General features: G+C 35.5%; 1 protein-coding gene across 3 annotated transcripts in view; it reads left to right on the top strand.

Annotated features, from left to right (window-relative positions):
* The first annotated feature begins 2,198 nt into the window (after window positions 1-2,198).
* LOC111504205 (potassium voltage-gated channel seizure) overlaps window positions 2,199-18,811 on the top strand; it is a 741,437-nt gene continuing 724,824 nt past the window's right edge. Inside the window, exon 1 of one of the 3 annotated variants that reach the window (XM_074183663.1) lies at window positions 2,199-2,794. In XM_074183663.1, coding sequence (XP_074039764.1) covers window positions 2,719-2,794 — 76 coding nt within the window. In that variant the 5' untranslated portion in view covers window positions 2,199-2,718. The remainder of the gene's footprint in view (window positions 2,795-18,811) is intronic. The other 2 variants (XM_074183665.1, XM_074183666.1) reach the window with 2 other exon arrangements.

The following is an 18,811-nucleotide window of genomic DNA, read 5'->3' as shown; positions in this document are numbered from 1 at the left end:
TCAAAATTGAGTTATTGCCATTTTTGGCATCTGCAACCACCAACGCAACTTCTGAGAAATGTTGGATACCGTAGCTATTCAGCTGAAGACACAAATTCAGTTTGAAATTTGTCGTATCTACAAACTATACTGACTTCACAATGCAAAAATGTCGTATCTGATATCACTAAGCAAAATTATCGTATCTACGATAACATTGACAGATTCGACAATTTTGCTTAGTAATCTTCGAGTACATTGGCAGATACGACAGACTCAATTGAAAAGGAAAAGGAAGGTCTATGATTTTCAAGACTTCAAAGAGTTTGTACAAAATGCTCATCCCAAAGCAAAAGTGATCGACATGAGTAGAAGTATTAAAAACTTTTTCGACTGGCCAGATCACACATCTTCAACAAAGCTGAAAAATTCGAATCCTCGACTATATATGTCTGATATCGTACATTTGAAGCTAAAAAGGGGTGAGAAGACCTTACAATACCGAAATTCTTTTGCAGATGATTTCATCACACTGAACTTTCTGAAAATCAGAAAATCAAATGAAAAGTGATCTGAGTTGTCCCTCTCCCAAAAAAAGCTAAGAGGAATATCGAAAGAAAGGAAGTATACTCTTCTGCGAAAGCTGGGATACGGATCTGTCGTGTGGAGTCCCTACTATCAGGTTCATATAAATTAACTAGAAACCCTACAGAGGCGCTTCCTAAAATATATGTCCTTTAAACTTGAAGGCACGTATCCTAATGTAGGAACACCCTATTATGAATTGCTTGTAACTCACAATTTTTTAGTCTTGAGGTAAAGCGTGAATATTATTCATTTCTTTTTTTATTCAAGGTCATAAACAATATCGTCACCTGCTCTCAACTGTTACATATGTTGAATTTTTGGGTTCCTAGACGGTCATCTAGGAATAGTGTTACATTTTATCTCAGAACTCCGCGTACAAGTATAATGAAAAAATCTCCAATTTATACAATGTGCGATACCTCTAATTCTGTTAGTCATGTCCTAGATATATTCAACTGCCAGATTATACAAATCAAAAGACATTTCTTAGCTAACTGACAGTTCTGTTTTATTTTTTATATAGATTCACAAATTACATTATGTAAGTACATATTTGTAAATGCCACTGTTAATCCCTATTCTGTAATTGGGTTCATCATGTAGAGAAGTGTATGAAATGAATAAATAAAAGCTGTTACCAATTCTACCAATCCCCAGGCGACAGTTCTGGGAAAATTTTCCTGCAGCGAACGGCGACTAGGAGGAGAGTAGTATTATTGATGATGAATAACTCCATGATAAGCGAAATTGCATCCCTTTTTATTCATATATGCATATAATAATAAGCAGTAATAATATAATATTTATGTTCCATTTTATCCCCTATATATTTGTGTTTACTTACGACATTTTGTATTGTACTTTTCGAATTTTTTTATAAAAAAAAGTCGTATTTGCATTAAGTTTTAGATTTTTTGAAATATCACAATGAAATATCACTGAAAAACTAACATCCACCAATATGTACTCCCACCCCGAGAATAATCAATTTCCTATCAGAAATGTGGATGGCATTGAAATAAGTCTCAAAATGCGATTATCTCAAAATGATCAATTCGTCAGTTACGTCCTTCTTCCTTAGCACGGCAGTATTGTCATCGGTAGGTAGTTGAAATGATCAATGAAAATTTTGTTTTTTGTTTTATTATTTTTGTTTTCGCCATCAATTACGTTCTCAATAGCATATTTCATAAACTGTTTAAATTTTGTTCATATATTTATATTTTTCACTAATGTTTCAAATGAAATTTCTCCGCATGCCTTCCACTACACCTGAGCAGATTTCATTGCTTAGATTGTGGAGGGTTGGAAACCCAAAAACATGATGAAACGGAACTATGAGTATCTGCACAAGCATTGCAGTTTCACACCTTGGCACTTTCATAATTCATACACTGAACTGAAAGTGGTCAGTACTAATATTGAATACATTCCGAGAAATAAATTATTTTGGCTCGTCTCGAAAGTATCCTTAAATAAATGAATAAGTATAGATCACTCAGTATTCAAGTTGCTACGACGAGATTACTTCGAATTGAATTTTTGCCAAAACTACTCCACCAAAAGTTGTAAACAATATGTAAAACACTAACTTCTCTGTCGCGTTGACCCAGAAATTCGCGTTGTCTCTGCCACGAATCGAGCTCACGAACTAAAATTTGCGCGCGCAGTTTTCCAAACGAGGGAGTAATTTTCCCGATCCACAATCGAGTCACCTTTGTACGCTATGGATTCGCACACGTTAAAATGTTTTTCGCCATCTAGGTGTCACAAACCGCTGTGATAATAGACTACTCATTCCGCAACATTATAATTTACGTTTAAAATCAAGTGACAGTGGTTTCATAAGCAGCTCTTTAGGAAGCATCACCGCAAGTTTTGCCTTACAAATGCCTTATCTTTCGTTCTCAACGAATTCTCAACGCCTGAATGTTTTTTACATGCTTTACCGAGTATTGTTGTTGTAAATGTATCGATTTTGTTTAACGCAATATTTGAAATTAGCATATCATACAATCTCCCAGATGTTTATTCGTAAAACTAACCGGCTTTAGTGGAGGAACTAGTATTTTTTTATTTTGGTGTACGAAGTGAATATGCAGTGTCAAGAGGATTGTTACACTTGACAATTTTTTTGTAAATTTTGCTGATATGCCAGTGAGGAGGGGACTTGTGGCACCACGTACTACACTCATTGAAACAATAATAAGGAAATTTGATACTGACAGTAAGTTTTTCAATTTTAATTCCACTCATTCAGTTTATTATATCTTTTTTACTTTTCATCTCAACTGGAATCAATTAAAAATATTGCCTGTTCAATCTTGAGTCAGGTATTTACTCATATTCAACAATTTTTTCATTCAATATTTGATATAATTTCAAAGGTTCTCACATATTTCTATATATTATATAACTCTGATAGTTTTTCGAAAAACATTATAAACGATTTATGAATTTTATGTAAACATAATTAGTTTAGTGGAGAACTGTAACTGTTCGAATTCTACGAGCAATTTATGGTGAATGAACCTATTACTGATAGTCTCGAACATAATGACATTTGAAGATTGTTGATTCCAAAACCAACAGGAGGACCTCTTGCTTTCCTCTTCTGCTTATATAACACTGACATTTCAGTTATCCTGATTTTCAGACACCTCAATATATTTTACTTGAAACTGTACTACCTACATGTGATTCATCAAACAATGAATATTGAAAACAGTTGTTTCAACCGTTGTTTGCCAAATTCTTTCAATATATGAGTTTTTAAGAGCAGAATTTTCACAGTTTTTTTTGAAAAAATAGTCGATTTAAGCAGAAAATATTCAAACGTATCACGCTACTATTATTTTGCAATGATTTCATTGAAATCACTGAATTTTTCCTATTCTTGGTTTATTCAATGCGTTTATCTTGTATCTATAAAATATGTTCAACTTTCATCCTGTGAAAACTTTTTGAAAATTTATTGGAAACAGTTTACAGTCAGTGAGACATTGTCTTTTTCTGTACCAAAAGTTGTGCTTTTTTGTTTACTTGATTCTCCAATCATATAAAAAGAATCCAAAACTTTCTGGATTGATCTTCGCTGAGAACCAAGGATGTGAAAAATTGAGCGCAAAAGAACTCGTAATTCAAAATCAGATGATGATATTTCCTCATATGTTCAACACTAGGTAATTAATGCAAGTGAAGCGAATCTCAGGGTTCCAATATGGTATTATTTCAACTGAGAACTCGTCTCGAAGATCATGAATTTTTGAAAATTCAAAACATTGTCCAATTTCTACCTCGGAATCGGAAAAGAAAGGTTTTTGGTTTTCTATTGCCCCTTCTTTGATCGAAAAATATGGAAGCAGTTGTTTCAGAAGGGGTTTTCCTTCCAAATTGTATCTGGAAGTAACTTCTATATATGATTTCCACATCTTCGCAAAGACTTCATTTTGCTCTATTTCTTCCTTCGAAAGTTTTCAACATTTTCTCTACAAAGATGTTGAAATAGGCAACCAAAAACTTGCTATCCCAAAAATAAATCTCTTCTAGAAATATACATCTCTCAATTTGAACATTTCAATTAATCACACCTTATTACAAACACAAATGTACGTTATGGTTGGGCATAGGTATACGCGACGCATCATACAGAACGGACCAGCAATGCTGAAAGCAAAGTCATAAACTCATGAGTCTAATCATGAGTAAAACTGATGTGGGTGCTAGGTCACAGAAAAATTGAAGGTAATGTGCTGATACTTGCTTTTCCCAGCTCGTAATCTTGTGGGTTTTCGGAAAACCACATTAGCGAAGGGATCCGTTGATGTGAACATATTGAAAACTTGTTCTTGAATACAGTTCCCGAACTGGGAAATGAAAAGTGAATTTTTTTTGACACATAAATATTGAACTACACGAAAGAAAAACTAATTTCGCCCTAAGACACTTGTCTTATTAGCTTTCCAATACCAAATCTGGATAACATGATGAAAAAACACTGAATTCATCCACAAAATTACAACTTCATGTCACGAATGAGTTCAATCTACTCATGTCAACGATGACTGTACATAATGGCATTCATTAGTTTATTCGATTGAATTTCAGTCTTAGGAATCTTGTTTAAATTGGGTTTATTTTTAAGTAGGTTGTGATTTTTTCCACTTATTATGAACATTCATTGAATGAACTAATGAAAATTGCATAGAAATTGGTTACCAAGAATATGAACAAATTGTTCCTTGATATCGATATTTATCAATAATTAATCAAGGCATGTGTCGAAATGTTTCGACAAACATATTTTGATCATTTTTTATCAATGACGGAATCTCAAAAAAATATGAATATTCTGGAAACAATACAAAATACACCTATATGCTGATGACCCCCAACTTTATTATAGCTTTCCTCCACAAATGACTGATACTGCTTATTGTCGAATAAATGAAGATCTCAAAGCTTTAACAGGGGCAGCCTCAAACTTCCCTCTGATTATTAATAATAGTAAATCTAATGTCATTGTTTTCGGCTCCAAAATCAATCGCAGTACTATACCTAATGATTTTGATGTTAGTATAAATGAAACGTCTCTTACAACTGTTCAAGAAGCAAAATGTCTGGGAGTTCTCCTAGGTGCCGATCTCAGATTTGGAAAACACGTCAATATACTCTTACAACGTGCATATTTCATGTTGAGGATTGTATACGGTCAAAGACATTTCTTTTCATCGAGGTTGAGGACAATATTATGTGAGGCAACAGTCCCTTCAAATTTCAATTACGCAGATGTTCTCTTTGGTCCACTTTTAACTAGTCAATGTAAATCAAATGTTCAAAAAGTTCAAAATTCTTGCTTGAGGTTGATCTATGGCATAAGGATATGTGGAAGAATTTCACACAAACTTAAAACTGTTGACTGGTTGAATATGAGTAATAGAAGAGTTCTTCATTCTGCATTCTTCCATAAAGTCATACTGACCAAAACCCCAACATAACTGCATAGAAAAATAACTCATCGGACAGATGTTCACAACCTCAATGTCAGAAATAAAGGTTTATTAACACCTCCTAGTTTTCGACTTGAACTTTTCAGACGCAGTTTCAGTTATCAAGTTTGCGCAATCTATAATAATATTCTTGAAATAATCAAACATAGTGGGCTTCAGCGATTTCAAATCAGATTTAAAAAATATTCATTTGAAAGTCAGTGATCTGTTCTATCATTATTCTCATCATACCATGCCTTGCTTGATTACACTAGAACGGATTATTTTATAATAATGCTCTTATAACACAGCAGAGACTTTTTGAGGTTAATTGGAAGAGAAGTTATTAACGATTCATCGGTATAAAAATTGAACTTTGCCTTTTCTTTCCAACTTATTCATATTTTTGTCCATACTGTTCATTAACTGTTGAACTTTATTAGTTGTAAACAATAAAGACATTTATTATCATTATTATCACAACTGATTATGGGAATGCAGGCTTTCACGGCTAGCGTCAATGTGTTGGTTGGTTTTCGGGTTTTGCCGTGGTTTTCTTTGGTTATCTACAAACGTTTCAACTACAACTGCGGCAGTCATCTTCAGTGCCATGGTCGGAGTACTTTTCTTCACGTGTCAACTGAAATTGAAATTCTTATTTCTGCCGTGTCAATTATAGTGCTGATTTTTCGCGCACTTTCTGTAATGGCGGGTTCAGGCATACTTCCCGCGCAATTTGGTTGAATTGACTTCCTTTTCAGTGTCATTGCTTTTCGAGTTTGAAAGTCGTGGATTTTTGGAATTTCTTCCTGACGTTTTGCTGGCGCGAGTGGCTAGCTTCTTCAGAGGTTAACCATCATGGCTAGCTGTCCGATGACTACCTTTTAGGCTTCGTAAAGCGTATTTATGCCTTGTCAGGTAATTAGTTGTATTTGTACCTGTATTTGTACCTGTACTTGTACCTGCACTTGTGCCTGTACCCGTACCTGCCCTTGACCCTGGAACAGTAACAAGCTTGCTGCCTGTTGTCCTGTTCGTTATTCTAGAATTTCTCAAAATGGGGTTCCATATTCGATTGAGGTTCACCGCTTCTTCTTTTCTGTTGAAATTCTCCATGTGTTTGTGGATCTCTATTGCCTCCCGTACCAGTCGGCTATGGTATCCCTGGTGTTTTCAAACAATATTATGTGGTCTCCTTCACTAAGTGCGGGTTCTGCCACAGCTGACTTGTCCGTTTGGCCCAGTCTGTAGTTCCTTTTATGCTCTTTTAGTCTTGTTCTCATGGATCGTTTGGCGGTTCCGATATATACCATTCAATAAGTGCACGGTATGCGAAATACCCCTGCTGCTGATAATGTGTCTCTTTTGTCTTTAGCCGACCTGAGGCTTTGTTTTATCTTCCTCGTGGGTTTGAAGACTGTTTCGATGTCGTGTTTGCCCAATAGTTTTTCGATTCTGTCCGTGACTCTAGGGATAAACTGTAGATATGCGCGTCCAACTATCTGATCCTTTTTCGCTTTCTGAACTGTGGTGCCCTTCGGTTTCATGGATTTTCTGGTCTAGGAGGTACTGTATCTATTCGATCTCAAGGTCACTCCAAGGTATTTCAGTTCCCTCTCCAGATGTTCTGGTTCACATATTCTCCGAGCCCGTTCCGTTAGAGTTGAGATGACTCCTCTCTTTTGGCTAGGATGGTGGTTCGTTAGTGCATGCAAGTATCTATTTGTGTGTGTGGTTCAGGAAACGGTTCAGGGCGTCTCTTCCATGTTTCCAGATGATGAAGGTGTCATCCACGTAACGTAGCCACAAGGTCGGCTTCAATTCAAAAGTGTCTATCGTCTTCCCTTCAAACCGTTCCATGAAATGATTTGCTATCACTGGGCTAAGTGAACTCCCCATCGCAACGCCATCTAGTTGCTCATAAAAGTTTCCCCCCCCCCACTTTGAAAGTAGCTTTCTGTGAGACATGCTCTATAGAGTTCGACGACGTCGAAAGTTATAGAGCTAACCCCCTCAGAGAGTCTTCCAGTGGGACATTGGTAAACAAAGACACCACATCGAAGCTGAAGAATATCCGTCGGCTCCAGCGTTAAGCCCCTAACTCGAAAAGCAATGACACTGAAAACCTCAGCCGTGAAAGTCTAAACCATTCTGACTTCGTTTTAGCGTTTTTCAATGCTGTGTGTCAGATCATTGGTAGATTTGTCCTCTCTTCCTTTCTGTTGAAGTTCTCTTGGTGTTCGTGTATTTCTATGGCTTTTAAATACATTCTTGTTGAATAATCATTTGACGTTGCTAGCTTCTCGATATTTTCGAAACGGATCTTGTATTCTCCGTCGGAGAGTCCATGTTCAGCGACTACAGACTTCTCGGTCTGTTCCAATCGACAACTCCTCTTCTGCTAGACTAGAAGCATTGGTACCCGCCTAGTCGAGCACAAGTGGATTTGCTGATTGCATTGTCCGATGGAGAAACGAGATCCTGTTCGGAAATATCGGGCGGCTACCAATGTCGAATAACTATTCAACAAGAATATATTTAGAAGCCAAAGAAATACACAAACACCAAGATAACTTCGACAGAAAGGAAGAGAGGACATTTCTACCAAAGATCTGGCACCGAGCATTGAAAGGCGCCAAAACAAAGCCAAGTCAAACAAATCGCTCAGGAAGTACCCGCAAACCCGCCATTTATTTATTCATTTATTGAGAAAATACATCCAACACGTCATGGGACCCAATTACTGGAGTACATAATACAAAATGAAAAGCTTAAATTAGTCCTGAAAAACAAAAATTTAACATAAAACATAATCTATATTAGCATTACATACCATGTAACATATCAGTTATGTACTGCATTATATTATATTTTCTAAAGTGAGAGATAACGGTAAGAAGACTATATCGATGTTTTGTAGACCATTGTAGCTTCTACACACAAAGGACAGTGAAAGTGCTGTTGTGAGTTAGGTACGTCGATGTAAAAAGTTATATGTGACCTGGAAGTTATAAGAGGAACGTTAAAATTCAATGATGAAAGTGAAGTAGAAGAGTCGATTTGATTAATTATGATTTTGTATATAAAAATCAAGTTGTTAATTTGGCGGCGTTTTTTAAGTGATGTATAGTTGAACTCTTCCAAGAGTAAATCATAGCTATACTCTCTTATGTGGTAAGAATCATGCTTTTTTAAGTAAAGAAATTTTAGAAACTTTTTCTATACAGCTTCAATACGATATATATATATATATATATATATATATATATATATATATATATATATATATATATATATATATATATATATATATATACTACTATATATATATGTCTACTATATATATATATATATATAGTAGACTCGGCCCCGATTGAGCCAGACAGACAGCCGGAACGAGACAGACAGCCAGGCATCCAACCGTGGTGTACCAGTGACGTCATCAGCCAGGCATACAACTAAATTGATAGTTCATTTTTCTGACACCAATCATGCAACTCAGTAATATCGTTTTGTAATGATATACAATCAAAGTAGCTTTTAATCTCCCTGAAAAATCTTCATATCAACAACAAACAGTAGTTTTTCAGAATTGATATTATCAGAAATGTCATTAACAAACAGAAGAAATGATAGAGGACCCAAGTTTGAACCTTGAGGAATCCCGGAAGTTGTATTAAATATAAACGATTTAATTCCTTCGTATTCCACAAATAATTTTCTATCACTAAGATATGATTTCAGCAGATATTGAAGGCTCCTAGAAATGTCATTCATGAGCAACTGATGATGAAAGTGCGCGAAAAATTAGAACTATAGATGAAAAGGCAGAAATGAGAGCTTCAATTTAAGTTGACACGTCAAGAATAGTACTTCGATCACGCCACTGAAGATAACTGCCGCAGTTGCAGTCGGAACGTTTGGAGATTATAACCAAACAAGACCACGGCATAACCCGGAAACCAACCAGAACAATACAACTGACTGTGTCCTATGATTACAAAATGAAACAACCAGAATTTAAAAACATGGAGTTTCTTCGAAATAGAACTGTTCTAAGGTCTCCCAACAATACGAGTATAGTAGAAAAGTGACAAATAATTGCTAGTTGAACAAATGTCGCGCTTTTTTGCATACCTTATGAACAAATTGCAGGTTTTTTTTTCAACTGTTATTATTCATCCCTGCATCTAAATGACAACTGAACGTTTTCATTCCTCAATATTCATTTGAAATTATCTTCAAAGTTTTTTTTATTCATGATATTTGACAACTTTCCCTACCTATTGAAATATTTATCATGATCGAGTTACCAATAATGTGCTATGCATTCGATATAAGTAGGCTGATGCCATTTAAATTTTTGGTGATGAATAATTCATATTTTTATCAAATAAACACTGCTTTGGAATGAGTAGATTTTAGATTAGAATATTATTGATATAGTCGTGTACAGGTCAGATGTTATATTCGTCAATTTTCTGATAGTTTTTTGATGGAACAGTCTCGACAACCCTCAAATTCGAAACTTTTGCGAGCTGAGAATTGATGAGTTCTTACGTATTAACATGGGATTCTTTCTGTTGGAAATCTGTCAGATAATTTCAGATAATAAGCTATCACCTCTATTAACGATAACCCTCTGAAGTCAAAACTTATGCAAGCTGAGGATTAATGAGGGCTTGTCTTTCAACGCGTGGTTACTGGACGGATCATACCAAATGCAGTGAATACTACCTTCCAATAAAAATTTTGGGCGCACAAAAAAACCAGCATGAAAATTGGGTGCTCGGGTTTCGATGAAGTCGACGAAGGCCGTTTTTGTCTGGCCCTTATTGGCGAAGGTTCCACTGGTGTGGAGTATGGTAAGTAACGTTTAATTTTCGGACGGTGATTTGTGGAACGTGTAGTAATTAATTTTTTTGCCGCGGTTGGTGTTCTCATGGCTCCTGTGATGTTTAAACGAGCCAGTCGCTGTATATAATATTCGGATTGCCGTTGCATGGCGACTTTCGGTCACCATGCAATAACTCCGTACGTTAACATAGATCTTATTAGCACAGTGTAGATCCAGGTGACCACACGGGGTGAAAGACCCCATGCGCGCCCCACTGTCTTCCGACATTGCTCATATGCTTTGTTTGTTCTACTCTGTAGATGAGAGTTTCATGTTAGCTTTCTGTCGAGGACAGTAACAAGGTATTTCATCTCTTCAGATAAGTTTAGTTTGCTTTTGAAGATTTTGGGAGGTTTTAAGCCTGACAAACTTATTTTCCTGGTGAAAAGGACCATCTCAGTCGTCTTCTTGGGATTGATCGACAGTGAGTATACCTTACACCAAGTTTCTATTAATTTGAGGCCATTTTACGCTTTATCGTACAGTATGCTCACAAATTTGCCGGTCTGCAAGATAACTATGTCATCTGCATACGCAATCCAGTATTTTTGAAGTGATTAAGCAGGGTATCCAGAACTATGTTCCAGAGAAGGGGTGATAAGACACCTCCCTTTGGACATCCCCTCATGAACAGACCTCTCACTGTGATACTTATTGCTCTAGTCGAGAGCATCTTGAGTATCCATTCTCCTACTGCCAGGGGTACATTCTTGGAGTGTAGTTGTTGGGTAATTGTTAGATAGTTGCTTTATCAAACGCTCCCTCGATATCTATAAATATACCCAGGGTGAATTCTGTGTTGTCCAATGATCTCTCGATTCTGCTACTCGCATATTAAAAAAGTCAATTTTAGCGGACAGTGCGGTACAGAGCTCTCTAATGAGACGATAGACATTTGAATAATAGACGTTTTAGTCGAAGTGTTTGGTTGTATTAATAGTGAAATAAAGTTATGTTTGATTATTCTACAGTGTAGTCGAATCATTTTTAAACTCACCAAGAGAAGGTAAGAGTATTTTGTATTTCTGGATGTATAAAAGAGCAGTTCAAACGTTCAATTACCTGAAGTTCTGAAGTGTTTTTCAATAGATCTACTATGACGTGAACAAGTACTGTTAACGAAAACAAATCGTCGACCTAAACTAATCTCCATGATGTAATATCAATAATGGTCTTCATTTTACGTGGCGAAGTTTAGCAAAGCGCTATTTTTCCACTCAACCACATTAGATGTGATTCTGAAAAATATATTTCATGTTGAATGTTAAATTTAAATCGCTATAAATATAACATTATACTAGTATTATACCCCCTTATATTTTCATTTTCCCCCGCCAAATATTAACGATGTGTCTAGGTAAGAACATGGACACTCATAGTCTTTAGCATCGTGAACCGCTTTCAACAATCCGTCTTCTCAGAGATAATCTGTAATTCCATTTGCAAGCCTCAACTCGCGTTTGGATGGACATAGTACGATCGATGTTAATTGAATGAAATGGTGTTATTGTCCATTAGTGATTTGGTTTCTATCACTTATAGATCTGTCGTGTGAGAATTTCATGAAAGCTATTCCCTATTGGGGACATTTCAGGAAATTCTAATTCACTCATCCACAAATCTTTGCGAATGTCCTGCTTTTTCATCCAGAGAAACAGTAATGCAAAATCATGTTTTTTCAATTATCCTTTCAACAAAATGAGCTCAACTTACATTTCTCTTCTCATTCTTGAGACAAAGTTATCGTTCGTACTTAAAATAATACCATGTCTTTTTACTTTCAGGAAAACTGATAAGACCATGCTGAATCCCGTGAAAAGTCTTAGAGATATATTTTCTATTTCGTTTTTCAAGAACAAAACACAATCACTACAGAAGAATCCTTAAAGCGCTCTCACTGCGGTGCCTGTGCGAAAGTAGCGATTCATATTGGATTTGAATCGCTGGAGATTAAAACCATTTGGAAAAACGTTCTCAAGAAGTAATTCCACAAAACGCAGCTATCCAGATGGAACAGTTCTTAAACAGTTCGAGGTGTACTGAGTTGGACCCCAAAACGATGAGCTGCCACAGTTCGATGAGTATTTCTGATATGTATCGCTCTTGGTGGAATCAAATATACAAAGTCACTTGAACACCTCCCATGAAAGTATCTATAGAAGATACCTTTCTTCGGTGTTCCAGGCTATCAAGGAAGCACGTGATATTCGCGTCTTCAATCAGGCGGATGGCTCTTCTCTGGATGGAATCCAGCAACTTCAGGTTATGTTTGGAGGCAGGGGACCATACATGAGAACAATACTCCAAAGAAGGAGGTCTGATCTGAGCTTAATAAAGCATCAAAAGTTGCTGAGGTGTGTACAGTTTTCTGGTTCAGGACAGTGTTCTAAGCTTTTGAGAAGCAGCCTTTGCAATTCCAGTATGATTGTGCTCAGATATTTTGGTGTCCATTTCAACCCCCCAACAAATTTATCGAAGCAGAAAGCGAAATTGTCTGACCTGACATTATTATATCCGGTTCAGAGACATTTATTTTCTTGTGGAAAACCGATGCCTGGGTTTTTGTGGCAGTGAATTGAACTTGGTTACTTTCATCCCAATTCGAAATCACTTCTAGATCCTCATTAGGATATGCAACCTCTTGCTGCCGGTGAAGATGTGCCTCCGAAGCCGATGTTCTTGAATACAAATGGAATGACAAGACAAGTGTGCTGTCGTCAGCGAAGCAATATATTGAATTCTTTTTCCAATAAGTCACTGATATACAATGAAGAGAGGGTTGGACACTGGATACCTGGGAACACCAGCGTTGATGGTGAAAGTATTCCATCGACGGTCACTTGCAGGGAATGTTCTTTCAGGAAGCTGAAGAGCGATACACACAAATGATCCGACAAGCCATAGCATCGAAGTTTGGCCAGCAAACCCTCATGCCAGACACGGCATAGGCCTTAGAAATATCAAGCTCAATAGATCTTGAATCTCCATATTTCTCGATTGCGATATTTCAAATATGGGTGACATAGAATAGGAGGTTGCCTGTTGATCTTTGTTTCCGAAAGCCATATTGATGATCGCCCAAGATGTTGAAGCCTTCAAATATTTGAGGATATGGTGGTTTACGACTTTCTCTATGATTTTTGATGTCACTGGTAGCAAAGCAACTGGTCTATAGTTATTTGGAAGATTGTTCTTCCCTTTCTGGAAATAGGCTGACAACAAGAAGAAAAAACCTCTTTCTTGTAAAACAGTTTGAAATGTCAGCAAAATACTGGTGCGAGTTCATTCGTTCTTAGAATATTATCAATAAACCACTCCTATGTGATTGAATTGGCCCATAGTTGATAAGAATGCATAAAATATTCAAGTAAAATTCAATTGTGGGATTTTGACTGGACAGATCAAGAAACCACAGCCCGCGTTTCACTATTATACAATAGCGTCAGTTTACGTGTTTATACGGTTCATCAACCATCATCCAAGCGAGAACACGCCTGATGGAGTTATTGTATGGTGAAACAAGGGTAGCGGTTTTGTAAACCGTTCAGTGAAAATTTCATTATGAAGTATTGCTATAATGAACTATTTGTAATCTAGGAAATTGACCGCTCCAAAGTAATCTGGCGACCCAATTGTTATTGGAATACTATACTGGATATACGTTTAAGTATTATTCTGAAATATACATTTTGAAATTTATGTTTTAGAAATATCTCAAGCCTGAGGACGAAATAGTACGCAGAAAGTCACACCTTAGGAATTTGTGAGAATTCGGGCATTTTTCCAAGTTTCAGGAGGGGTACTCAATTTTAGATCACTATTTATTACGAATGGTGTGATTGATTAGCCATATCTGATATGGGTATTGGAAATCAAATGCTTAATTCATAAAATATTCGACTGTTCTTCACATTGAATGACGATGCATGCGTGTTCATAACAAACTCTCAGTACATTGGTGTTTTATATCCGTGCCAACAAAATACACTAAACACAATATGATCTTCAATGATGAACAGTATCATTTCGACTGTCTGAACGAACTGATTGAACTTTCCCTTCTCACTCATCCCTAATTTATAATAATGCAAGGTAAGGTAATGTAATGCAGAGAGGTAAAGTAAGGTATCCGTTTTTTGACGTTCACGAAAAAGTAAAGTATGAAGAATTGCCATAGTGATATAGGTTTTGGTAATTTTTGGGTTGGCAGGAATGTATGAACAAATATTGACATTGAATTCCATTTCCATAATCTTGACACCAGCAATTATTCATATAAAATAAATAATAACTTTCATTTGTATAATATTATGGAGGGCGCATATTTTATATCATTAATAGAACAATACCCAATAATTTATGATAAAAAAAAATTAAAACAGATTAATGAAGGAGAAGGCATGGCAGGTGATTAATAGGGCTACCATAGGAGCAATGTCAAAGATATATTGAGACTAAAATTTTCCACAGAACACCGCAAATTTCCTTAATGATTTTATGGATTGTGGTCTTTCTCAAATGATATGCCCACGCCTCTGACTGTTGCGAAGTTTCTTGCGATAAATAACTGAAGAATTTTGTTAGATACAATTTACAATTTCAACAATTCACTTTGCTGAAGTATTAAAGCCAATTTCTCTTCTGCAGATATCGATCCATATATTTTTTTAACAATGAAGGCGCTAATAATTTCACAAAATGAACATATTTTGTTCATTTTGTGTAACCCTGAGTCTTTTTGCTTCTCAGAATTGGTCTAACATTAAACCTCCTCTCCTTTCGTTTCTTTCTCTTGAGTAAAAGATACACACTTATCATCGACACGATCACGGCCATTTTTGTATTTACATCCATCGAAAGAAAAATCAAATTTCACAATGTGACATTTAGGTTTATCTGGTGACATTACGTTTACACCATTCGGATATATCCGTCAAAGTTCGTAGTATGGCGCTTTCTGATTGGTCGGAGGTAAGAACGCAATGTAGAAAGTTGGAAATAGGTAGCCGACTTGTTACCTTGCGTTACTTTGCCTTACCGACGTTACCTTAACTTACTTTTTATCTAGAACGCAAGTGTGTTTTCTCAACGCTTCAACTTTCTTACCTTACCTTACCTCGTTACCTTACGTTTTTATAAACCAGGGGTTAGTTATAACTTTTTGACACCCGTTCTAAAATATTTGTTCCCTGTTACAGTCTGTATAGGTTATTTGTCATATTCTTCTTGGAGTAGGTTTGTTAACTGTGAACCAATATCTCAAATCTTTATGAGAAATGACGAGCTCTCTCTCCATCATACGGGCCGTTTTTCAACTGACCTCTCAATGGCTATTGAAATAGCAGTGGTGGTATCAGATGACAGAAAAATGGTATGCATAGTCTTTATTTTTTTATATTATTGGTGTCCTAAATATAGATAGTGAAGCATGAAGCTCGAGTCGACTCCTGCTATACTGAAGTTTATCAATTCGTTCCTAGATATATTGGCTTATTATTCAATGAATATGTGTCAGACATTTTTCCATAGATGGTTCATGTTTTATAAATGAAGGTGACGATCCTTCTGCAGAACACTCATAAACTTTTTCCTATGATTTATGAGTGTCGATACCATTCTTGGGTTCATTAATGCAGAGTATGGTTTTTTTTCAACGGCTTTATATTCGGGAAAGGGTTCAAAAATGTTTTCGTAGATTACCAATTTAGTTTTTGTCAACGTTTTGGACTTTATTGAGTCCATCATCAGAGATCTATAATATAATAATTTCATAAGGAAACAGTTTACATGTCAATACATATTGCAAATTGATATGGTTTTTGCTAATCTCATAATTTGTGAAAAAAATAGGTGGATTTACGAAACATTAGTTCATACATGATAATAAAACCATTGAAATATATATAACAGACAACATGGGTACGAAAACTAACTAAAATAACGACTAACTACATGAACTCATACAACCACAGACACATTAAAAATGAATTTGCTATCAAGGGAGACTACTGATGAGAATTGAACATTTTTGTTGATCATTTTTGAAATTATAAACGATAGAAAGATATCAGAGTACATAGGATGTAGGAAACATATTTATACTGAACTATTAAGAAATCCAATTGACGAATTGAAATAAGCAATGTTCAGTCCTTCTATGTCTCTTCTAGTGTCAACGCTTTTTTGTTTGAAAATGTGACTCATCTCACTAAACAGTGTAATAAAGGTTGAACATCTAAAATATTATGGTTTGCAAAGTCAAAACTTAGTGGTTTTTCCTTGTGTGTTCAACGAGGGCTGTTGGATTGGCAGTATTCAACTTTTTTGTATCTATTTCATGTTCAGGCAACCTGTTTTCAGGTAACGTCCCGTTTGTCCTACATAACATTTTGTTTTCTGCACATGAGAAAGATACAAAAAAGTTGAATATTGCCAATCCAACACCCCTCGTTGAACACACAAGAGAAAACAACCACAGTTTTGACTTTGCGAACCCTAATATTTTAGATGTTCAACCTTTATTAGGTAAGCGACTGTTTAGTGAGATGATTCACATTTCAACACTAGAAGAGGCATAGAAGGACCGAACAGTGCATATTTCAATTTCTTGAATCGGGTTCCTTAACAGATATATTTCTATTGTTTATAATTTTGAATAATGATAAACAAAAACGTTCATTTGTAATTAGTTGTCTCCTTTGATAGCGTATTTATTTTTAATGTGTCTGTGGTTGTATGAGTTTCATGTAGTTTGTCCTTTTTTTCGTTTGTTGTCTGGTTTTAATAACATTAATGAAATGATGTTTTGTGAGTCCACCTGTTTTTTTTCATTTATGAAAAAAAATTGATCCCTTTCCTAACTAATAAAGAAAAGCATGTGAGAATATTATTTGGATTACCAAACATCGCGAGGTTTAGCTCTCCCTGTTTGTTTGTTTCTGTCAAACATATTAATTGAAGTTTACCCCTTCAATAAATTATGTATCATTGTGAATCCAAGACAGCAGCATCTTGAAAAAGGCCTATTCCATATTGTTTCACAACTACCTCAATGTGGGGATAAAATGACAGGCCTTAACTAGTAAAATAGTAGAACACTTAGAAAAAGATGCAAATTTAAGATGGCCGTAGCTACAAAATGGCGGATTACATATCACCTTGTAATACTGAGGCACTAAATGAACTAAACAGAATGAGAAGAATCTAATAACAAAATTAGGAACTGAAACTTGAAAATAAAATAAGTGAAAAAAATTACATTGAACAATGTTAGGAATCACACGTTGAAAGGTGTAAGACCCCGTTAGTCCTTAGCTCGCACAAGTTTCGACTTCTGAGGGTTGTCGTTCGAAGGGGTGCGACAGCTGGTCAACGAAAAAACAGATTTCAGACAGATTTTTTTCAATAGCAGTCATCATACCACTCTCCTCAGAAATCTACGGTAATGATCAGATGAAAAAATAATCAAATTGCTGAGCGTATTATTCACATATTTACCCAGTTCACGCTATGCCCAACCATTATATTATTTTTTTATCTGATCAATCCCTCAGATTGCTGATGAGAGTGGTGTGATTATTATTTTTTTTTAATAAAACCGTTCGAATTTTTTTTTACTTGTTTCAGTGATGATTCTTACGCAATTACCGAGCGGGCAGTCGTTATTTCAATGTATACAGGCACATTGAGGGTTTTTCGACAAAAATTTATTCTTGATAAAAGTTCGTGCATTCCTTAAAACTGAACATGCACCAACAAAATACATTAAGTACAACACACATAATATACGAGGAGCCTTCAAATATTTAATTTTGGGATAGAAGTAAAGTACTCTTATTTTGAAAAATCTCGGGAAATGTTATTTAGAAAAGTAGTTCAGCATTGCTAACTATATCTAGATTTGAAGTTATGACTATCTAAGTGAAGATTCATTTTTTACCAATTTTTTTTAAATGGAGACTACGAAAAATTTTTTTTACCCAAACGATAAATAGACAGCATCCTGTATACGATGGTTCATTTTGAAAGCCTTCAATATTATAAATAACACAACACAACTAATTTACTCTTCACAAAAATTGACCACGGTCAATTTTTTTGAAGAGTAAATTGATTTGAAAGATTTTAGTGCAAAGTTATTTTAATTTTCTGTTAACACCTAAAATTACTCAAAATTAAACAGTATTGTAACAAGAACCTAATATTTAATAATATTAAATCACAAAACGTCAAAATGAAATAGGTATTTCGGAACAAACTCATTGATTTTCTGGAGATTCATCTTAAAACATTTATTTTGGACACTAAAATCTCCAGGAAATCAATGAGTTCGTTTGGAATTACCTATTTTATTTTGACG

The sequence above is a fragment of the Leptinotarsa decemlineata genome, unplaced genomic scaffold (assembly GCF_025532065.1).
Source record: "Leptinotarsa decemlineata unplaced genomic scaffold, Ldec_3_MD MMD2_tig00026340_RagTag_RagTag, whole genome shotgun sequence".
In the NCBI taxonomy this organism is placed as follows: domain Eukaryota; kingdom Metazoa; phylum Arthropoda; class Insecta; order Coleoptera; family Chrysomelidae; genus Leptinotarsa; species Leptinotarsa decemlineata.
The sequence above is the reverse complement of the archived record's forward strand: the minus strand, read 5'-3'. Positions and strand labels throughout refer to the sequence as shown.